Source organism: Equus caballus, chromosome 5 (assembly GCF_041296265.1).
Source record: "Equus caballus isolate H_3958 breed thoroughbred chromosome 5, TB-T2T, whole genome shotgun sequence".
Lineage (NCBI taxonomy): Eukaryota > Metazoa > Chordata > Mammalia > Perissodactyla > Equidae > Equus > Equus caballus.
This window is the reverse complement of record NC_091688.1, coordinates 9,307,123-9,331,514: the sequence shown is the minus strand read 5'-3', so window position 1 is coordinate 9,331,514 and position 24,392 is coordinate 9,307,123. Positions and strand designations below refer to the sequence as shown.

At 39.0% G+C, this 24,392-nt stretch overlaps 1 protein-coding gene across 9 annotated transcripts in view; it reads left to right on the top strand.

Moving 5' to 3' along the window:
• SLC9C2 (solute carrier family 9 member C2 (putative)) overlaps positions 1 to 24,392 on the top strand; it is an 85,357-nt gene that overhangs the window by 49,981 nt on the left and 10,984 nt on the right. For all 9 annotated transcript variants that reach the window (XR_011439004.1, XR_011439003.1, XR_011439005.1 and 6 more), the window contains 7 exons: positions 89 to 238; positions 4,565 to 4,616; positions 6,411 to 6,559; positions 8,819 to 8,944; positions 13,997 to 14,095; positions 17,986 to 18,153; positions 19,242 to 19,373. Coding sequence is in view for 6 of the 9 variants with exons in the window: in XM_070267698.1 (XP_070123799.1) it covers positions 89 to 238; positions 4,565 to 4,616; positions 6,411 to 6,559; positions 8,819 to 8,944; positions 13,997 to 14,095; positions 17,986 to 18,153; positions 19,242 to 19,373 (876 nt within the window). In the remaining 3 variants the exon portion in view is untranslated. The remainder of the gene's footprint in view (positions 1 to 88; positions 239 to 4,564; positions 4,617 to 6,410; positions 6,560 to 8,818; positions 8,945 to 13,996; positions 14,096 to 17,985; positions 18,154 to 19,241; positions 19,374 to 24,392) is intronic.

Below are 24,392 nucleotides of genomic sequence, written 5' to 3'. Positions count from 1 at the left end.
TCTGGACACACTTGGAGACTATCTGTCTTAGAGGGTGCTTTTCCTCATCAAGTTTTCAGGTTTTTTTTTTTCCTCTCCATTATTGCAGACAATAATACCACTGCTGATAAATATTGCAGATGTGCAGATCAAAAAGCGTCTCAGGTTGATGTATAGTATTACAAAAGGCTATGTCAAAAGTCAAGAGGACGCCAAATTTTTAATAAAACAAATTTCTAGCCGAGAATCAATAAATCAGGTGAGAGACAAGCACTGGTCATTGGGGAAAAAAGTCACTTAGGTGTATTCATTTCTTTTAAGACCATTTCTACGTGTATTTGACACAACAGATAACTTGTAGCAAGTGAAGGAGATTCAGTTGTTTATTATGTCATACGAGATGCAGAGAACAGTGTCTGTCCTTTAAATGTCAGCTGTCGTTATCAAACATTTATGATCCTCTTAGAAGAAAATCTACCATTTGTTTTTATTTTTTGAGCACAGAGTAGAGATTCCATCTGTCTTTGTAACACCCTCTAAAAGACAGGGCACATGGAAAGGCTTCCTGCAGGCGCTGAGACTCAAACAAGGCTTCAAAGAAAAGGTAGGTCTGAAGTGGAGAGGAAGAGTGAGGGAAAGCGAAGACAGATTTGACAGTGAAAACTTGAAATGCTGGTACTGAGGCGTGGATGAGTAGTAGCATTTATTTATTTATCTATTTATATCATGGAAGACCCTGCTCATTTCCAGGCAGTATGAGATAAGGAAGGAGAAGACACAGTCGACTAGGAACTCGAGGTAGAAGGAGTCACCTCCTAACCAGGTTCCTTCGTGTGAGTCTGTCCACTCCAGGCCACACTGACATTTAGCAGAGTAATGCTCCTAAAAGGGCTATTTTAAGTCTCATATCTGAATTTCAATGACTCTGCATGGCCTAAAGGGTAAGGTCTTTGAATTTATATGAGAAGGGAGGACAGAACACGGGAAAAATGGCAAAAAATAATCAAGCATAATTTTACAACCTGAAAATAATAGAATGCAAGACTAGAAGCAGCTGTCCCACCCCTCCTCTCTGCCACTTCACGGAGACCGCCCCAAAGCGGCCGCTCCTGGGTGACATTCCTCTGCTGCTTGCCGGAAGAATTGTAAAGAATACGCAGCTATATTTAATTCTTCTTTCTAATCAGCCTTTATTTACTCTCTACCATGCAGTGGAAGGAGATTAGAACATTCCTCTCCTTTAACTTTTCTTTTTCCTCCCTGTCTTAAGATTTTGGAGCTATTATTTTTACACGAAAAGGTTTATAACATTTACATTCTATTCTGTAAGAATAAGTCAGTCTTCATTCTTTTCAATAAATGACTCTACATAGAACACCAAAAACAACCTTTACTTTGTTATGATTATATAAATATTATTCACTGTAGATTCAAGCCACAACGAAGAAAATATGATCCAATGTCGTTAAACATTTACTACTTGAAAGAGACCCTTCTAAATGAAAGAGTCAAATGGATTAATTTTTTTTAAACTATCTTCCTTCTCTTCCTTTAGATTATATTCTGTAGGCACTTTTTCTGGAGTCCCATGTGAGCCTCCTTTTCACTTTGCTTTTTATTATGCTGGATTATGCCCATAAATAATTTTTTTCATTTGTATTTATATGTTCCAAGATCTTTTTACTTTGCTCTCATAGTTAACAGTTTGACTCTCCAAAAGCATTTTCTTGCAGACATTGCCCCTCTGTCATCAGCGTTGCTGAGATAAACCTGATTTTACTTTCATTTTGTGGGTGACTTTTTTTTCTCTCCATTTAGAGTCTTTTAGAATTTTCTTTTTATCCTTGGAGTTCTGAAATTTCACTGGGATGTGTCTAGGTGTGATTTAAAAAAAAAAAAAGAGAAAGTTGGGGCTGGCCTGGTGGTGTAGTGGTTAAGTTTGCATGCTCTGCTTCAGCAGCCTGGGGTTCACAGGGTTTGGATCCCGGGCTTGGACCTACACACTGCTCATCAAGCCATGCTGTGGTGGTGTCCCATACACAAAAAAATATGGGAAGATTGGCACAGATGTTAGCTCAGGGCCAATCTTCCTCACACACAAACGCACATACAAAATTATCCCATGCAGCACTTGGTGGGCACTTCATAATCTGAAGATTGCCATCTTTTTTTCCCTGACTTCTTTGATTATTCCCTCCTCTCTGTGGTTTCTATTTTCTCCTTTTGGCACCTTTTAAAGCAGATTTTTTGAATTTCTGGATTTAGTCTCTATTTCAACTTTTCTCATAACTTTCAACTCTTTCTTCTTTGCTGTGAGAACCGCTCAGCTTAATTTTCCAGGTTACTAATTCAATCTTTAGCTGTATCCATTCTGCTATTCAGACCATCTATTACATTTTCTTTTTTGACAACATTTTTTGATCGCCAAGAACTGTGATTGGTTCTTTTTCTTAGCAACTATTTGCTTTTCTCTTTTTTACAAATGTGGCCTTCTCTTGACTCTCTACTTTAAAAATTTCTGTTTCCTGTATTAATTCTGCTTTTCTGAGGTTCATTCTTCTATGTTTTGTGCTTAGTTCTTGTCTTTCATTCTGTGTTTTACACCCAAAGTTTGGTGATTTTTGGTTATATTTTCATACGTGTATATAAGGGTCTAAATTGAACAGTATCAATAGCTGGAGGGTATTTTCTCAGCCCAAGTGAGACCCCTGATTTTTAAATGACAATGAATTTAAATCCTAATTATCAAAGTCCTATCTCTAAAGACTATGTGTGTGTACACTCAGGGTTTGTTGCGGGGTTACGTCTTCTGGTTGTTGTGCTAATTTTCTGTGAAGACTGTTAGTTCCCTCAGGCCAGAAAGAGGGGCTCTGCCCTTATCAAATTCAGGAGAGGGAAAGAGGCTGCAATGATACCTACCTTAATGTTTTTATTTTTAATTTCTAACATAGATAAAAAGATATACTGTTAAATATCTTCAGAAATATCCTTAGCACTTAAGATTTTCTTTTATAATCAAGGACCACTATAGGGAGAGCATACCTGAATCTTAGGAAGGCATCTGACATCCTTCACACAGATAGAGATAGAGAAATATCTAGATCTATCAGAGAAGTATTGATTATTGGATCAAATATTAATGTGCAACAGAATTCTGTCCTGTTGGTTTACTTTGAATATTGGAGAAGAAAATTAAAAGAACCACTGAAAGTCTGGATTGATCTCTGTTAGAAAGAACATAGAGCTATTCATAGGAGAAAGGATTTCAGAAACAGGAAGAGGAGAGAAGAAACACAAGAGCCATTGGGAGGAGGTCAGCGTGTGTTTTGAGGAATTTGGGAGAAGACGTTGAGAGTTAAGGACAGTTGCCTCCAAGTGTAAGAGATGAAACAAATTCTCCTTTGGCATTTTAAAGGGAGCCTTCAGTAAAGATTTAAATGGCTTTTTGAGATGTGTTTAGATATCAAACTGGTGTTTATTCTGAAAGTGGTTTAAGAAACTGGTTTAAGAAACTGGCCAGTGGCAGCTAACCTTTAGAGAAGTCACGTATATGTCCAGGCTGTCACAATTATCTTCTCTTTGGCAGGAGTTGGTCCCCAAGCTGTCTTGTGCAGGTCATTCTACAGCAGTTTTACAGAGTTGCTGTAGGTCCAGTTGGGTATGAAGGGGGCCTAACTGCCGTCCGTGCACCTATGCAAGCAGGGCTGGACCACGGTACGTGGGTGCTGTGAGCAGGCTAATAATTTGGCACCTTCCCAATATTGATTCAGTGTTATCAAGTGAAAAGAAACAATTTAATAAAAATCGTATACCTCATTCTTTTATTCAAAATGAGAGATTTATTACATGTGATTTTTCTAAACCCAAAACAACAACAAAAACTGCTTAAACTTTAGATAACAAACCAATTGTTTCCTGTAGAGAGCACTATGCCACACATTATTTGGGTGCAGAATTTCAGTCATCTGCACCTGACAATCCTAGGACACTGTCAGTTGTTTGGTGCCAGGGCTGTTGATGTGGTCAAGTGAAAGCTGCAGAGAGACTGCAAGCTAGAGAGTAAGCTCCCTGAGGAGCAGTGTTGGGGCACGGTGAGTATTTGACAAATGCCTATTACATGGTTGACCAGAGATTGGTCAGCCCTGGTGTGGAGCTGTTTCTTCAGTTCTGTCAGGAGTTATCTCTAGGCAACATGAACTAATTGACATCATATTTTCTCATGATTCCACTTGTTTTTGTGCTCCCGAATCCTGGCTCCCCCAAAAGCTGCTCAGTTGGCTACTCCCTAATTGGGCTCCATCTGTAAGAACTCTCCTTGGTGCACAGTGGAGTACACACTAGTCTTTTCTGAGAAAATTAGACACAGTAGTTATGCAAGCTACTGAGTGCACAACATTTATGGTAATTTGAGTATGAGCATGGGGAAGGCAGCAGAATCAATACAGAGGGAAGAATTGAGACAGCTATATCCCCCAAATCATAAACTAAGTGAGATTTCTTCTACCATACTTCTTTTTCTCAGATTTTACAGCCAGAAATGCACTTGGCATAATCAGAAATTAATGTTTTTCTTAACTTCTTACAGAAATTATATGAAATTTTGGAAACTAATCAACGAGATGCTGTCAAAGAACTAGGTAGGTAGTTGGAGTTTCTGATTTCTTGAAATCATGCCTTATTATTCCATAGTTTAACCGAAGGAAGACAAGTTCATGCTTTCATTCAATCATTCATTCACTTATTCATTCAACAAGCATTTATTGAGCACATGGAATGGGCCAGGTATGCAAAAAGTGCAGAGCCTGGTGGAGGGTATGTGCAAATCCATAGATAATTGCAGAAAGTGAGAGAAGTCTTGTTATTTGCTACAGGAGCATGAGGAAAGAATGAGGAGTGTGGAAAGTGTGTTAAGGTGGTAAGGTCAGCTGCCTTGAGGTTGTAAGAAAAAGACATGTGAAGATTATCTTTGACAAAGGGTGTTTTTGTTTTTGTTTTGTTTGCTTTGTTTGCAAGGATACTCAGGAATGTGGGTCTGCAAGAGATGTCATTTCTTGAGCGCCTGCAGTCACTCTGCTTGAGTTGAAGCACACAGCAGGAGCGCTAGGATTTTATACAAAGCTCCTTGGGTCTTCTTTCTTCATAAGGGGGCTGTGGGCCAGGCTCTCATTGTGTGCAGATGTATCCGGTAGAGAGCTTGGCCTATGGTAGGCCCTTAATAAATAGGAGTTATTATACAAGAAATAAAGTAAAGCCATTTTGTATTTATAACCATGTGGAAAGAGGCCATATGGATTTATGAGGATCCTACCTTCCAAATCAAAATTGAAATAACATGGTCTGATGAATGAAGTTGTAAGTTTGGAGATAAGAGGATGTAATATTTTGGCACTTCTCAGAAAATCCAGGGCCCATTTTTGCCATTTACATATGGGCAGACTTTTATTTCTGTGCTTTTAAAGATTAGGGGCCAAGAAACTGCTGTCTCATATTATGTTTCAGATTAGTATGGGATATTACAAAGTTTTCTTGATTCAGTCCTGTAAAAGGGAGTGCCTGTTTCCGAATGGTTATTGCAACTGATTATTGAATGCTAATTATGTCAGGAAGTGTGTTAACAGCTTTATATGCATTATCTCATTCAATCCTCTATGAGGCAAAACTATTGTCATCTTCGTTTCATGGATGACGAAGCTGAGGCTTAGAAAAATTAACCTGCCTGAGGTCATATGGTAGTAAATGAAATTGAGGCTTAGAAAGATTAACCTGCCTGAGGTCATATTGTAGTAAGTGGCGAGCCAGGTCTCAAGCCCAGATGTATCTGACACTAAAACCTATGCTCTTGGTCATCCTAGCCTTTATTTTACTGGTCAGCTTATTTCAGTTAAAAAAATGATTGAGTACCATCCAGATGTCAGGCCTTGTGCTCAATGTTAGAGTTACAAAGATGAAACAGATGCAGTTTTAGCCTTGACTCCCAGTCCAGCCCATGACTTCTAATGTTAATTAAAGAGGAAAAAATATGTGATTTGATCTCAGAAAGACCCACCAGTCAAAGCCTAGGGGCTCTTTCATTAAGTCATTTATTCATCCACCCAACAAAAATGACATAATATGTAGGATGAGACAAATAAGCAAAAATAATAATACTACAATGTAATGAGTTCCATAAGAAAGATATGTAGGAGATGCCATGGGGATAAGGCAAAGGGAGTGGTTTTCTCCTAGCTGGTGGGGGAGGCCAGTTTTCAATTTTCTCGTCCATAAAATGGAGATGAAAATAACTCTGGTTTTAGTGCCTTCACAAATTCTGTATGAAACAAGAATGAAAGGATATTGCATAAATACTTTGGAAATTATAAACTATTGTACAAATATTAGTTATTATTGTGGTTATTGCATCGTTTGCTTACTGATAGTTCTATTTGCTCCAGGACTCATAGAGCACGAGGGTCGTGATGTCGTCATTGCTTTGAAGACTAGGCAGGCAATCCGGAACGTGATTGCTAAAGCTTTGAAAAACCTCACCTTCCTTTGGTCAAGAGGCATTATTGATAAGCATGAGGGCGTAGAGATGAATAAGGTAATAAAGCAACTTTCCATATTTCTTGATTGCATGAGACCAACACCCAAGCCTGCATTGTTTCTTTAGCTGAATGTAATCAATGAGCAGGATTGGAAAAAGAGTGATTAACCTCAGTTGTTAACTCTGTAATCACCTACAGTGTTTGTTAATGCCAATGACAACTAATGCCAATGCTACCTGGTGCATTCCATGTCAAAACTAGTTGGCTACAAGTGAAAGAAACTAACTTGAGCTAGGTCTGGCAAAGCAATGGGGTTGGGGGATTTATTATAGGGACACAGTGCCTTATAGAACCCACAGTACCAGACCATGTGGTCAGGCCTCAGGAAGGAACTTGAACAGGACCTAGAAAGCTTTTCAGATTCTCCATTTCCTATCAGGGTTGCCCTCTGTGGGATCTTCTTTTGGCTCCCTCTACAAACTCACTAGATTTTTCTGCTTCTCTATCCACTGGTGGAATATGTACTGCCCAGGCCCACCAGCTGTGGCAAGGAAGGTGGGAGTCACATAATGTTGACATGGTAGGGAGGTGACTAACTTGTGTGTGTGTGTGTGTGTGTGTGTGTGTGTGTGTGGTTGGGGGTCAGAGAGGGGCCAGTTCTGAGAGGACAGGAGCAGGTAAGTCACCCTAATCCATTAGCTGGTAAATGGACTTTTGAAAAATTATAAATATATTTGCAAAGAATTGGGAACATAAGACAGAGGAAAAGAATGCTTAATGTTTAATCCTACCATTCTATGGCATCCACCATCTAGACTTTGAAGGCTATCTAAGATTCAATTGAATGCTTGATATCCATTAATTAAAATAAATAAATAATAGCCCTTTTGAGGAGAGAGACTTGTTTTTTCCTATAGGTTTGTTTAGAAAGGTAATGGATAAATCAGTCATTTAACAGTTACTTATTGAATGCCTAATTGTCAGCCAGAGAGATATAATAATTGTAGGGAAGGAAGGCAGTTTCTCTACCCTCTACGTCCTTCTGGCTGGTCTAAAAATTAAATTGACATGAGATGGAATAACAGGAGAAAGTAAAACAAAGTTTAATAACATGTATACATGGGAGAAACCCAGGAAAACTGAGTAACTCACTAGAATGGCTGAAGCTGCCACCTTAAATACCATCTTCAGCTAAAGACAAAGGAGGATGTTGGGGGTAGTGGTTTGTGACTTCCGGGGGAGGAAGATAATTTACATGGAGATGGAAATGCAAATGTTTGTTAAACAAGTGTTTTCTGGGCCATCTATAGACAATGTGACCTGAGAGACAGAACTTTGATAAAAATGGTCTTGCTGGTGCTTTTCTGTCCATTATACCTATTTTACATTATCCTATAGTTATCTTGTGGCATTAGCTTCTTCCTGGAATGGGCCTTCTATCTTAAATTCTTTTAGGCAGTTAGAAGGAAAGTCAAAGTTTCTTTCAGAGTCTTTTGTCTTTACAAATAATCAAGCCAAAGAGACACATTTTGGGGTGGCCAATTCTGTTTCCTCACATTATCAATCCCAGGTCATATGGAGCTAGGTAAATCTATTCAACTTAATTAGGTAAATATATGTTGGGTATGTGCCACAGACTCTTGAGAAAATTGGGATACTTGATACAACACTGACCCCACGGTCCATGGGCTCTTCCTCATTCTTTTATTTAGTCATTTATTCATCCAATCAACAAAAGTTACATCAATGGAGGGTGAGAAAGATAAGTAAAAATAATACTATTGCAGTGTAATGAGTTCCATAAGGGAAATCTGTAGGAGATGCCATGGGAATAAGGCAGAGAAATGGATTATCTCTTACCTGGTGGGGGAAGCCAGAGAAGGCTTCTCAGAGGCTACAAAACTGGAACTGTATCCTTCAAAATTAGAAGGATTTAGCAATCCTTCTAATCATAACATCATACACATGAAAAAAATCATACACATAAAAAAAGGTGAAAGAACATGGCATTAAATCGTACAGTAATCAACTGTGAAGTTTAGATAATTTGAGATTAAGAATGGTAGAATATGATGTTAACTGGATTATAAAGATGCTAAATTCAATATGAGTTAATATATCAGTGAAAATAGTAATAAGGGGAGAATAGGGACAAACACCTTTAGAGGATAATTTAAATAGGGTGAGAGAAGCTGTGAGTCAAAATCAAGGTTAAATCTGTATAACAGTAGTTTATCTAGATTTCTTTAGCTTTACCTAATGTCCTTTTTCTGTTACAGGATCTGATCACCATTATTTCGATTGTTTGTTTTTAGGTGCTTCTTGCAAAAATAAAGGCACTCAATAACTTTCCAATGGCAATCCCACCCCCTACTCCTGAAAAGTATCTTCATAATATCCTTTGGCTAGAAAATAAAGATGTTCTCATTGAGTTCTTCAAGGTAAAGTTTCAGTTTTCTATTCTGGCTCAGGTTTGATGATAATTATTTTCCATTTTTTCCACTCCCTAATGCAAGATTAACAAAAAAGCCTATCCAAAGCAAGAATCTTGTAATGGCCAATGAAGGGTAAGTCAAAATGGAGGCCCAGAAAAACCCAGAAGAGTAGATTTCATTTTGAGCCTAAAGGGCAAAGATAGTTTTTTACAATGGCTTATCTGCTTCGGATGAGCTAGCTATGTTACTTTATTATTACCAATCTCATCTTATTTTATGTTGTAGAGTTCTGGACTTCCAGATGCACTTTCTGGAAAACACTTTTTTTAGAGCAAGAGTCTCAAATTTAAATTACTATACAGGCCAGCCCGATAATATAAAAGTAAAACTAACCAGGTACAGTATAACAAGGAAGAGTGAGGACGGTGGTACACTCTGAGTTCATGCTCTGTGTAAAGTCAACTAAGTGTTCCTATAGGAATTTGGATTCTTTCAAAAAATGTTTACTGAATATCCTCTATGCCCCAGAGAATTTTCTAGGTTTGGAGATATGGTAGTCAACAAAATTAATGAAGTCCCTGCTTTCGTGGACTTTACATTATATGGATGGAGATGGACAATAAACATACCAGCACATATATAGGCTGTCAGGTGGTGATAAAAGCTATGGAGAAAAGATGAGAAAAGGGAATATGGTTGGGCAGCTATTTTATATGGGGTGGTCAGGGAAGGCTGCTCTAATAAGATGACTTTTGAAGAGAGATCTGAAAGAAGTGAGTGAACAAGCCATGTAGACATCTGGGAGAAGAGCACTCCAGGCAAGTGCAATGCCCTGAGGTGGAGTGTGCTTGGTGTGTTCAAGGAACATCACAAAGGCCCCTGTGGCAGGAACAATGATGGAGGGAAGAGATGCAGTCAGAGCAGTTACAGAGCCTGAGATTGTAGAACTTTGTAGGCCATTGTAAGGACTTTGATCTTTACTCTGAATTAAATGGACACCAATTGGAAGGTTTTGAACAGAGAAGTGACATGATCTAACTTATATTTTAAAATGACCACCCTGCTGCTGTGCTGAGAATAGGCTATAAGGGGTCAAGGGCAAGCCAGGGAGACCAGTTAGGAGGCAATTACAATAATGGAAGCACGGGACGATGGTGGCTTGGACTAGTCCAAGTGGTGAGGAGTGGTGAGACCCTTGATGTATTCTGAAGATACAGCTGATAGATGCTGATGGAGGGAGGGTTAGAGACAGAGAGGATGACTTCTAGGATTTTAATCTGAAAATAGAATGGAGTTACCATTTACTTAGATGGGGAAGAGGAGATTATGCGGGGGCAAGAGTTTGATTGTGATTAAGATAAATTTGGGAAAGCTATTAGACATCCAAGTGGAGACGTTGAGTAGGTAGTTGGATATATGACTGGAATTCAGGTGGGAGGCCAAACTAGAGATAGACATTTTGGAGTTGTTAGTATAGAGATAATATTTAAGGTCTTGAGACTTGATAAGAAGACTTAAGGAATTATTATGGATATCCAAGAATTGAGTCCTGGGCTATACAACATTTAGAGATGGAGAGATGAGGAAGAATTACCAAAAAGAACTGGGGATAGAAAAAGAGATGAGATTTGTGGTTACCAGAAGTAAAGGGTAGAGACTGAGAGAATTGGATGAAGGTGGTGAAAAGATATAAACACACGAGTCATAAGATAAATAAGTCCTGGGGATGTAATGCACAACATGATGACCGTAGTAAACACTGCTGTAGGGTATATTTAAAAGTTAAGACAGTAGATCCTAAAATTTCTCATCACAAGGAAAAAAAAATTCTTTCTGTTACTGTATGAGGTAATGGATGTTAACTAAACTTACTGTGTCAATCATTTCGCAAAATATTCATGGCAAGTCATTATGCTCTACGCCTTGAACTTATATAGTGCTGAACATTAATTATATTGCAATAAAACCAGGGAAGAAAAAGAATTGAGGGGTAATCCATCAGGTAGGAGGAAAACTAAAAGAGTGGTGTCCCAGAAGCCAAGTGAAGAAAGTATTTCAAGAAGGAAAAAGTGACCGACTGTGTCAAATAAGGCTGAGAGATCAAATAAGATGAAGACTGAAAATTGACTATTAGATTTAAAAACGTAGAGGTCAGATTTTTTAAAAAAGAGAAACCATAAGTCTGAATTTTTATGTGAAATTTCCAAATTTTTAAAATTTGACAACAAATTAAAAAATATTGTGCAGGCCAAACAAAACACATCCGTGAACTGGATGTGATCCCCAGACCACTAGTTTGTGGCTTTGATTTTAAATGCCTATTGTATGAATTATAAGGTTTATAACTTTTTAATCAACCTGTTAAAACCTCTGTTAGACTTTTGGAGTCAGGAACACTCTGTGACAAAAAATGGTACTTGCTTTACCACAAATTTTGTTGTACTATACCTTGTGATCTAGGTGTGAAGGTATATAAGGCATCTGCTTGTCCATAATGAGATGTTTTCCTTGTTTTCTAGAAAGACAGTAATCATAGTGGGATTCTGCTGAACCTTGAATACCTGATTCTCTTATGCCATGCTCATATTTTCTTTGTGCCAGAAACTTTTGAATTTTTCATTTGAAATTGATTTCAAATTTAGTTAAATTGACCTTTTTTTTTTAAAGATTTTATTTTTTATTTTTCCTTTTTCTCCCAAAGCCCCCTAGTACATAGTTGTGTATTTTTAGTTGTGGGTCCTTCTAGTTGTGGCATGTGGGATGCTGCCTCAGCATGGCTTGATGAGCAGTGCCATGTTGGCGCCCAGGATTCCACCCGGTGAAACCCTGGGCCGCCACAGCAGAGCGCGCAAATTAACCACTTAGCCACGGGGCCGGCCGCAAATTCAGACTCTTTTGGTTGAAAGTAACAAAAACCTACCTGAACTAGTTTAAACAAAAGGAAAGTTTACTGGAAAGATGTTGTGGTAGTATATAGAAACTAAGAAACAGTTGACTAACCTTGAGCAGGGTGAGAGTCAGGCCAGCTGTGGGACATAAGTGGTGGGAATTTATGGCCCTTCTTCCAGCACTTGGCTGTGATGACTCAGTTCTCAACTCCCAAGCTCTTTGTCCCTCAGTTCAAATTCCTGAGAGAGAACTCCAACTGGCTTAGCTTGAGTCAGATGGCCAGCTTCTGGGGTACAAGTGTGGCTGTGAGAAGGAGGAGGAAACCTGATGGGCAGGGGCTGTTGGGGTAGTTTGGAAAATAGATCTCTAATAAATGGGGGTGGGAGGTGGGCTTGGACCGAGAAGAAGACATCTAAAAGGTGTTTATTATAATTTACATGGTATTCAGTTTTTTAAAAATCCAATTTTAAGGTAAAATTAGAATTTAGTTCTTTATAGGTAATAGTTTTCAGAAGTAAAATTAACCAACTGTCCAGCAGGGAATGAGGAAGGAATGGGAAAAATAATTAGAAGATAACTCCATAAATTAATGATTCACCGCTCCCTGAGGTGAATCTATAACCAGGGTACCAACCTCCTTCCCTTCCTTAATTTGCCGTGGCTCTGCAAAGCTGTTGGACTTTCTCTACGCACTTACAGACATCCCCTTACCGACATCTTCAAGTGGCCCTTTTCCTTAATATGTTGGTACTTGATAGCCATTTAAATCAGATTTTACCAGGGTAAAAATCGTGATGACCTGGGAGCACAGAGGCATTATTCACATTAGAGCCAGTCCAGGGATTGTGTGAATAACTAAAATACACTGAGTAAACAAAACAAACACCCCTTATTGTAGACTATAATTTCAGTCTTGGTCTCCATCACAGCTGTAGTTAATTTTCACTACGCCTCCCTTCTTTCATCCTCCAACTGGTGTGGTTACTTAGAAATGTAATAGTCTATAAAGGTAGAAAAACAAGGTTTGAATAATACCTATGCTGGGTAACTGGCTTTAGGTGAGCTTTGAAAAGAAATTGTGAAGTCATCCGTGCTTCTTTCAATGCTGTCGCATAATTGAGAAGTACACAAAGTGAGAAGTGAAAACGATTCACTCTCCCACCCCTCACTTAGAGATAACCACTATGAATGCTTTGTAAAACGCTAATCTGTCACCATAATTCTCCTGTTACAAATCCTTCAGTGGCTTCCCCCTGGTTTTGGGAAAAGCCCAAACTCTTTAATGTGCCCACGAGACCCTTCCAGACCTCGACCTGGCTCACCTTTCCGCACCTGCCGCCGCCGGGCCTCTACTATCACTTTCACGGGCCCTAGGCACTTCTGCCTTCATGGCCCTCTTCCTCCATAAAATAGTACAAAAAATTATACTTTAGGACTGTGTTAGGATAAAGATGAATATATTAATACTAACTATTAATATTCAAACATTTCCCTCTACCTAAACATTCTGTTATTCCCTCCTGGTTTTAAAAGAAACTAAAATATTGCTGTGAGTCCCTAAAAGTATTGTGAACCGGCGGCGCTGCGCCCATTGAAGCCTAAGGGATAACTCAGCCCTGGTCTCCACCCTCCTGCCCGAGACATGTTGAATCTTCTGCTTACCCCAACTGAAGATGTTCTCTTTGTTTCCGGATCTTTGCATGTTCTCAGTCCTCTGCCCCGAATGGTCTCCAGCTCATCGTATCCTGGCTCTCTGATACTCTTCGTTCAGGTCTCAGCTCAGCTGCTCCTTTCTCTGTAAAGTCTTCCCTGGACACCCAAGACATGGTCCTGTGGCCTTTCTGGATTTTTCCAGAGCATCGTGTCTCTGTCTCTTTTGTCAGAATTAACACGTTTTACTGTAAACGTCCACCCAACCCGGCATTTATTGGGTGTCTCTATCAGTTGCTGTGCTGGATCCTAATCCCAAAGTCTACAGTTTGCTTGCTTGACCTTTCTTTCTAAAAGTTGAGGTATGTCAGCGTGTTATGATTCATTAACAAACCAAAGAATACAGTTTGTGTTTTTATGTTACTTGAAAATCAGTTTAGTTTTAAAATCTTATTTCGGCTTAGAAAAGTAGACTATGACATTTTTGTGTTGACTTTCCTTTCTTTTTGTTTCTTTCAGGAAAGAGCAAAACTTGCCTATTTTGACTATGGAGATGTCATTTGTAAAGAAGGTGAAATGCCGCAAGGAATCTACTTAATTATTTCAGGAATGGCAATTGTAAGGGACTATTTATCAGTTTCAATTCTGGCCCCCAGATGCATGTACTTTCTCCTACAGTGTAGCAGGAAAATGTATCAGTAATCATATAATCTCACAAATATTTAATTATAAATTATGATGAATGCTGTATTATATATAATATATAATGCTGTTATATATATTCATGGCCAGCCCTGGTGGTCTAGTGGTTAAGATCTGGCACTCTTACCACACCTGCTCGGGTTCATTTCCCGGTCAGGGAACCACTCCAAATGTCTGTTGGTTGTCATACTGTGGTGGCTGTGTGTTGCTGTGATGCTGAAAACTGTGCCACCAGTATTTCACATACCAGAAGTGTCACCCATGGTGGACAGATTTCAGCGGAGCTTCCAGACTAAGACAGATTATAAAGAAAGACTTTGCCACCCACTCCCCAAAAAACTGGGCATGAAAACCCTCTGCATAGCAGTGAAGCATTGTCTGATAGAGCTCTGGAAGGTGAGAGGACAGTGCAAAAAGACCAGGTTCTGCTCTGCTGTACGCAGCATCGCTAGGAGTCGGAATCTGCTTGAAGGCACTAACAACTAGCAAATTTACTCTTCACTGAAAATGTATTTTGAAATACGTGATCATAACATAAGGAGAAACTTAGGAACTAAGTTTCAAATTTTTAACATAATCTCTTTTCCAAATGAAACCATTTCTACTCACAGTAAACACTACAGCTGCGGTACTGACACTTTCCAACATCTGAAAGGTGCTTCCCATTTTACAAAATACGTTTCTTCGCAGTCATTACTCATTCTTCACAATACTCCAGGGAGAAAGCAGTCTTTTCCATGATGTCCGGATAAGGAATCCAATACTTAGGGTGGTTGAGTTACTCACCTAAAGGAAATGAGAGTCTGAGTGAGTGAATGAACAGCAATGTCAGATCCTCACAGAGATCAAATAGGATGAGGACCAAAAGGCAACTTTTAATCTGACCAATAGGAGGCTTTTGGTGACCAGAGAGAGAGAAAGGAAAGATGTCAGTAGAGGGAGGGGGACAAGAATCCTTTAGAATCTGAATACTAGTGGTGACTACCTGGGTGAGCCCCAGCTGATGGCCTAAATAATTCCTAGATCCTAGATGACAGTTATGAGTGACAAACCCTTATTATAGTGCAAATAATATATTTGGCTTTCTAATTTTGGAATGGGTATTTTAGACCTTAAAAATACCAAAATTGATCATGGAAATAAAGTATTGTAATATATATACTATAATACTAACATACATGTAGCACTTATTAAGTGCCTGGCACTTTTCATTTTTTCATTCATTCATGCACTCATTCATTCAACAAATATTTACTTCATTAGTAACATGCAACAGGCACTTTTCAATCTAGGCATGGAATTTCCAAAACAGACAAAAATCCCTGCTTTCTTAAAGTTTATTTTCTCTTTTTTGGTGAAGAAGATTGGCCCTGAGCTAACATCTGTTGCCAATTTTCCTCTTTTTTTCTTTTTCTCTCCAAATCTGCAGTACATAGTTGTATATCCTAGCTGTAGGTCATTCTAGTTCTTCTATGTGGGATGCTGCCACAGCATGGCTTGATGAGCAGTGCATAGGTCCACGCTCAGGGTCTGAACTAGTGAACCTCAGGCCGCCGAAGAGGAATGTGTGAACTTAACCACTTGGCCACAGGGCCAGGCCTTAGAGTTTATTTCCTAATAGAGGCATAGAAGGAGATGAGACAATGAACAAAATAAATAGTTAAATATATAGTATATTAGAGGTGATAGAGAAGTGAAGAAGTTAGCTGTAATTTTTAAAAGAGTAGTCAAGAATAGCAATACATTATGACATTTAATCCTTATAACAACCCAATTTTCACATGAGGAAACAGTTGCACAGAGAGATTAATTTACTTGCCCCCCAAGGGGACATAGTAAGAGGCCAAGGAGGGCTCTGAGCCCATGGAGTCTGCCTCCAGTATCCATGTCCTTAGCCATTATCCTCTGCTGCCTCCATCAGAATCCATGTGCTTAGCTGTTTCCGTGTGCTGTGTTCCCATTAGGATCATAGCAAACCTACACTGCTACTAGTATTTATTAAATATTCAAATCAAGCATTTAAAAGCTGCAACATAACATGTTCTTTGGAGAATTTTCCCACAGTGACTGAACTAGCTAAGGCTTCTTAAAACATAAGTCCAATGATATCTGGACTGAAGACATCATACTAGTGTTCTATAAATGCCATAACAAATCACCACAAATTTAGCGGCTTAGATTTATGATCTCACAGTTCTGTAATTCAGAGGTCCTGTGGGCTCAGCTGGTTTCTTCGCTTTAGTCCCACAAGGCCAAAATCATGGGGTTTGTAGGACTGCATTCCCTTCTGGAAAGTCTGGTGGCGTAGTCTGCTTCCAGGCTCATTGAGGTGGTTGGTAGAAGTGTTCCTTACAGGTTTAGGACAGGCGTCCCTGCTGCTTTGCAGGCCGTCAACTGGGACCCACCTCTAGCTCCTAGAGCTATTCTTCGGTCCTTGCATGCAGGCACTCACATCTCAGAGCCAAGGCACGTTCAACCCCTCTTACGATGGTGGATCTCTGACTGACTCCACTTCCTTTTCTACTTGTAAGGGCTCACGTGATTACATTGGGCTCACCAGGATAATCCACTATCATCTCAAGGTCAGCTGACTTGTGACCTTAATTCCATCTGCTAAATCCTTTCACAGTAGTACCTAGAATAGTGTTTGACTGAATAACAAAGGGACGGGAATCTTGGAGGGACTCCTTTAGAATTCTGCCTACCACAGATGTTATATTTTTAAAATTATTTATTTATTTGCTGAGGAAGATTCGCCCTGAGCTAACATCCATGCCAATCTTCCTTTATTTTTGAGTATGTGGGCTGCCAGCACACTGTAGCCGCTAACAGAGTGGTTATATCTGTGCCCAGGAACTGAACCCTGGCCACCAAAGCAGAGCACACTGAACTTAACCACTAGGCTACTGGGCCTGGCCCTCCCATAGATGTTATCTTTTTTTTCTGAGTTTGTAAAAAGCAGAGACATTCTTCATTGCTCAAAGGGCCTTTGAGCTGCATTAAAAATTAAATGAAAAGAATTTCAAGTCCTTTGGAAGCATGAATGCCTCTAAAAGCCTGGATGGTAATCAGCAGCAGGGGATGCAGTTTTCACAGCAATTTCTTCAGTGACCCTTTTGTTCCCTGTATCCTGTGTCCTGAACAAAGGTCTTCCTCTTTGATGTTTACAGCTAAACTTTCCGGAAAATTCTGTAATCCTTTGGGTTGATTCCTGCAGCTTCTTCCTGAAATCTGATACCTTTCTTCTTCCCCCACCTGTGCCTACCAGTGCTTTTCCTGAAGTAACTTGAGCATCCTGTGCTCATCCTAAAAACTTCTTCTGTTGGTGTCTCATGGTAATTATTCTTAAGCATTTTAAAGGGAGACAAGGCTTTTACTGAAATCATGGCTTGGTTTGGAGCCATATTGATTCATGATATCTGATTTACGCATCCATCCAATCAAAAGATGTTTTCCACCTGAGGCACCAGCCCATTATGGTAAGAATATCTAATAGAGAATCGAGTGGGTGATTGCATTGGTTGCAGACTGCAATTACTACTTTTGGTGGGATTTTTATACAAGGAAGGTATAAATAGAGGTCGTCTGTAAAGCTAAAGATTGGAGAGAATTCTTGCCTTGGAGAGTTGAAATGTGAAAGAAACTGTGATTTTTGTGAAGTCCTATTCCTCCTTCACAACTGAGAGGATTCATAAAGAATCTCTTCCTTCCATTGTAATAATTGCAAGAAACAGTGGGAGCTCCTATGGTTTGGCCAGGGGTTTTTAATTTTGTGTTTCCCTTTGCACATTTTTTTCCCTTGGCAGTTGCATAGTTCACCTCCTACCTTTGGAATAGACAGTGCCCTAAGGCCTGATAGAGAGTCCAAAACCATGTTTACAGAGTACTGTACCAGTGGCGACGTAATTGGAGAGTTGAGCTGTCTGCTCAAGCGTGAAAGTGAATGTACTGCCATCTGTGAAACAATTTTACAGGTAAGAAACTGGTTCTGTCTGTATTGTGGGTTATTAGTTAATTCCCCCTCAAGTAAATAAGGAATGTCAGCATCTTTTCTTCCTTCAGGTTCTGATATCTTACTTAGTCACCCAACCAGCTGTTGTGAAGCAGTATAGACTAAAGGTGAGAGGCAGATTTAGTGTCTCACATCCTGTTTATGGGATCTGGAATAAGATATTTTAACCTCTTTGAGTCTTTGTGCCCTTGTTTATTAAAAGAGAGACCATCTAACATTTTATGAAGATTAGGAAAATAACTCTTGGCAGGTTCTGGGCATGTGTAGGTGCTCAATAAATGGCCACCATTATTGAGCAGCATTTTTAAAGAATGCTTGTTTGTTTTTAAACTCTCTTTCTTCCATTTTTTACTTGCTAGATAAGAATTTATCTATTCAACAAATAAATGGCCTGATAGTCCACTAGCTGTGGGGGATTCAAATATAAATGAGCCAAAATGACTGCTTACAAAGAATTCTCAAGCTTTTGAGACTATTAGAGGCAATAGGGCAGGGTCCAGAGTCTTAGGGGGTGTGATGAAAGGAGGAAATGTTGCTTCATCAGTTTCATACTATTTCACTTCTGGAAGAGGATAGACAGTATGAATTTATTCACAAGGCTGAATTGAATTCATTGAAGTTCATTTATCTTGAATCTTGAAAGAATAGTCTTTCTTATTCAAGGCAACAGTTTGCCTCTGGAAATAAACACTGTAAATGAGCCCATTTTTACCTACTGTGGCAATAAAAATAGATGTTTGTGTGGCTTACTTTCTAAATCTTGGGCTCATGAGCCATATCTTTTATCATAACTGTTGACTGTTATGAATTTTCCTTTCCTATTAAGTCTATAGCTTTAATTGGACTGTAAATTGTATTATATTATACATAGCAAACAAACTCTCCACAGTACAGTGCTTTTAAGTGGCAGAGTATCATAATTATAGTAGAGTTGACAGTTAGTTTTTCTAAGAGTTTAGATGAAGATAAAATCCAGATGCATCTTGTTTTCTGATGGTCTTGTAATTTAGTTCTAAATCAAGCTTGCTGCTCAACACCTTGTCCTTTCAGGCCTGCTTTATCTCCCTGGAGGATTTATATGAAGGCTTTGATGTCTTCTGGCCATCCCTGGAATATAAAATATGGCTAAAGCTTGCTCTCAGTATTGCCTATCAGTATTTTGAATCAAGTCTCATTGATGAGGTAAGTTACATGATTAAAATGTGAATGAACCTTTATTTATTGTATTTTTTACAAAATGCATTTCATATTTTTTGAGACAAAGACAGAAAGGAAGGTTATGTCTGATTTTCTAAAGTGAGATTTCAGAATTTTAAGCACTCTTTTATCCTGACTTCTTGCAGGTCGTCAGTCCTCCTGTCACAGCTAATTTTCCCAGGCTATCTATAGTCATCCCTTTAAAAAAATAAAGTAGATTCAGCAATTGTTATATAGGTAGATCCTCAAGAACCAAGCACAGCATTAGTTAGAATGAGTTAACAAACATGCAGCCTGGTGCTTATTATAGTCTAGTCTATTTACTTACTTTAATATAAATCTCCTGCCTTTTCAAAATCTTTATTGAGTTAACTGAGCCTCTACTATGAACCTTCTCTCCAAAAAGTAGTAGTTCAAGACTGTTCCTGGACTGGCACAATTTAAAATCCCATATTTATATCCTGTTTAATAATTATTTGAGACCCTAATAGGAGTCAGGAATAGGGGAAGTGACAGACTTGAAGTTCAACAATATTGACTGAATTGAGAGATTGGATATAAATGTTGGATTAAAAAATTATCATGTCTCAAGAGAATGAGAAGACAATCCACAGACTGGGAGAAAATATTTGCAGAAGACACATTTGGTGAAGGACTGTTATCCAAAATATACAAAAAACTCTTAAAACTCAACAATAGGAAAACAAACAATCTCTGTTCTTTCCAGTAGTGGGAACAGCATCCAAAATGTGAATTTCCCCCATGGTGGCAGGGTGCCCTGATCTGAGGTTTCAAAGCAGATCACCAGCATGTACGCCAGCACGAGTGAACAGAGGCTGTAGCCCCTGCCCCACCCAGCAGTGGCAGGTGGCATATATATCCTGAGACTTGAGGCCACAGAGCAGTGCTGGTAACTCAGTCTCCTCCTCCTCCCCTGGGAGTGGCACTGGTCTCTCTAGCAGTGGGGACAGCAACCAAAATGAAAATATCATTGGCAGGAGCAGGGTCTCCTGACCTGAGGTCTCAAAAATCACACTGGTGCACACCAGTGATCAGAAACTGCAAGACCAGCAACAACACTTGTGGCTTAGCCCCTGCTCCTTCCAGAAGTGGCAGGTGGCACCTATGACCTGAGGTCTCAGGAACCACAGCAGAACCTGAGACCCAGCCCCTAGTAGTGGCACCTTTGACACCAGCTCTACCAGCAGTGGGGGCTGGATACAAGACCCTATGGCCCCAGCAGTGACAGCAACACTCATGAACCCAGCACCCTGGGCAGCAGTGCTGCCAGCATCCCTAGGTAACCCAGGAGCAGCAGGGCAGGTGATGCACAGGGCAGCAGTACCTGAGCCCACAGAGAGCCCATGGAGAGCAAGTGGGTGACACAAGACCCAGGTGACCCCAGAAGCAGCAGAAGTGCTCGCAGCCTGGTGACTCTGGTGGCAACACCTGAGACTGCAGCAACATCAAAAGCAACAAGGCACCAGCAACCTCAGAGGCACAAGCAGCACAAGGAGGGCACTGACAACACCTCTAGCACAGGCAGTGGAGGGTCTCAAATACAACCAGAAGCAGCTCAGAACCAAAGTAACCAAAGCTGTACCCAAATAAGAAAGGTGGTTACTACCACAAAGCACCAGCAGAGGATCAATTCATTAAGTACGATGAAAAACTGCAGTAACATGGCAGAACAGAAAGAGAATGACAACTCTCTAGAAACCAAATTGAAGTTACAGAAGATTACAATCTAGCTGACAGAGATTTCAAAATAGCTCTCATAAAGAAACTCAATGAGTTACAAGAAAACTCAGAAAGACAGTTCAATGGACTCAGGAACAAAATTAATGAACAGAAGGAGTACTTCACCAAAGAGACTGAGGCTCTAAAAAAAACTAGACAGAAATTCTGGAGGTGAAGAACACAATTAATGAGATGAAAAATAAAGTAGAAAGTATTAAAAAAATAGAACAGACCTTATGGAAGAGAGAATTAGTGAGCTCAAAGATAGACATCTAGAAATGATTTTATTTCTAAATAAATATAGGAGGAGAGAGAATTAAGATTTTAAAAACATGAAGAAATTCTGTGAGAAATATCTGGCTCTACTAGGAAAAGTAACATAGGGATAATAGGTATCCCAGAAGAATAAGAGAAGCAGAAAAGAGCAGAGAGCTTATTCAAAGAAATAATAGCTAAGAACTTGGCTGGGGAAGGAACTGGGTATGCAAGTACATGAAGCTAACAGAACTTCTAATTATATCAATGCAAAAAGACCTTCTGCAAGGGATATAATGTTAAAATTATCAAAAGTCAATGACTGGGGCTGACCCCATAGCTGAGTGGCTAAAGTTCCATGTGCTCTGCTTTGGCAGCCCAGGTTTGCAGGTTCAGAACCTGGGTGCGGACCTACTCCGTTCATCAGCCATGCTGTGGAGGTATCCCACATACAAAAAGTAGAGGAATATTGGCACAGATGTTGGCTCGGGGTTAATCTTCCTCAAGCAAAGAAAAAAAAAAAAAGAGTATTCACAACAGATGTTAGATTAGGGCTAATCTTCCTCACCAGAAAAAAAAAACCTCAATGACAAAGAAAGAATATTAAGGGCAGCCAGAGAGAAGAAAATAACCTACAAAGGAACCACCATCAGGCTTTCAGCAGATTTCTCAGCAGAAGCTCTACATGCTAGGAGAGAGTGTAACATTATATTCAAAATACTGAAAGACAAAAATTATCAGCTGAGAATACTCTATCAGCAAAATTAACCTTCAGGTATGATAGAGAAATAAAAGCTTTCCCAGACAAATGAAAGCTGACAGAGTTCATGGCCACTAGATCTGCCTTAAAGAAATGCTGAAAGGAGCCCTCCTACCTGAAGTGAAAGGGCAAAAGTTTACAAAGCTTTGAGCAAGGAGATAGACATGACAGAATCAGAAAATTGCAGCTCTATGTCAGAATAGGTTAGTAAACATTTAAGTATAACATAAAGAATAAAGGGAAAGAAGGCATCAAAAATAACTATAACCACACAAATTTGGTCACAAACTCACAAAACAAAAAAGAATAATTTGTGACAACAAAAACATAGAAGGGGAAGAGGAAAAGGACAGAACCTACGTAGGCTAATGGAGATGAGAGGCTATCAGAAAAAGGACTATCTCACCTATGAGATCTTTTATACAAACCTCATGGTAACCACAAAACGAAAAATCAGAGCAGAGTCACAAATCATAAATAGAGAAAACTGAGGAAAACATCACAGAAAACCACCAAACTGAAATGGCAGTCAGAAATACAAGGAGAAAGAAATAGCGGAAATATAGAACAACCAGAAAATAAAAGATAAAATGGCAATATTAAGCCTTCATATATCAATAATCACTCTAAATGTAAATGGATTGAATTAACCAATAAAAAGACACAGAATGGCTGGATGGATTAAAAAACAAGACCCAAGAATATGCTGCCTCCAGGAAACACATTTCAGCTCTAAAGAAAAATATAGTCTCAGAGTGAAAGGATGGAAGATGATACTCCAAGTAAATGGCAACCAAAAGAAAGTGGGTGTAGCTATACTTATATCAGACAAAACAGACTTTAAGACATAAAAGATAAGAAGAGACAAAAATGGGCATTGTATAATGGTAAGAGGTACACTGCACCAAGAAGACATAACACATATTAATATATGTGCACCTAACATAGTAGCACCAAAGTATATAAAGCAACTATTAACAGACCTAAAAGGAGAAATTGACAGCAACACAATAATAGCAGGGGACCTCAACACCCCACTTACTTCAATGGATAGATCATCCAGACAGAAAGTCAACAAGGAAACAGTGGGCTTAAATGAAACTCTAGACCAGATGGACTTAATAGAGATATAGAGAACATTCCCTCCAGAAACAGCAGAATACATATTCTTCTCAAGTGCACATGGAATATTCTCAAAGATAGACCATATGTTGGGAAACAAAGTGAGCTTCAATAAATTTAAAAAGAGTGAAATCATAGAAAGCATCTTTTCCGACCACATTGCTATGAAACTAGAAATCAACTATGAGAAAAAAGCTGGGAAAGTCACAAATATGTGGAGACTAAAGAACATGCTACTGAACAACTATTAGATCAATGAAGAAATCAAAGGAGAAATAAAAAAATACCCGGACACAAATGAAATAAAAATGTAACATACTGAAACTTATGGGATGCAGCAAAAGTGGTACTAAGAGGGAATTTTATAGTAATGTAGGCCCACTTCAAGAAACAAGGAAAATCTCAAATAAACAACCTTGCACTATACCTAAAAGAACTAGAAAAAGAAGAGCAAACAAAGACCAAGGTCAGTAGAAGGAAGGAAATAATAAAAATCAGACCAGAAATAAACAAAATAGGGACTAAAAGAACAATAGAAAGGATCAGTGATACTAAGAACTGGGTCTTTGAGAAGATAAAATTGACAAACACTTAGCCAGACTTATTAAGAAAAAAAGAGAGAAGGCTCAAATAAATAACATTAGAAACGAAAGAGGAGAAATTACAATGGACATGTCAGAAATACTAAGGATTATAAGAAAATGCTATGAAAAGCTATACACCAAAGTTGGACAACCTAGAAGAAATGGATAAATTCCTAGAATCCTACAATCTCACAAAACTGAATCAAGAAGAAATAGAGAATCTGAATAGACCAATCACAGGTAAAGAGATTGAAACAGTAATCAAAAACCTTCCAAAAGACAAAAGTCCATGGCTTCTCTGGTGAATTCTTCCAAAAATTCAAAGAAGATTTAATACCTATCCTTCTCAAACTGTTCCAAAAAATTGAAGAGGATGAGATACTTCCTAACTCATTTTTCAAGGCCAACATTACCCTGATAGCAAACCAGGGAAGGACAGAAAAAGGGAAAATTACAGACCAACATTGCTGATGAATATAGATGCAAAAGTCCTCAACAAAAAGTAGCAAATTGGATACAACAATGAATTTAAAAGGTCATACA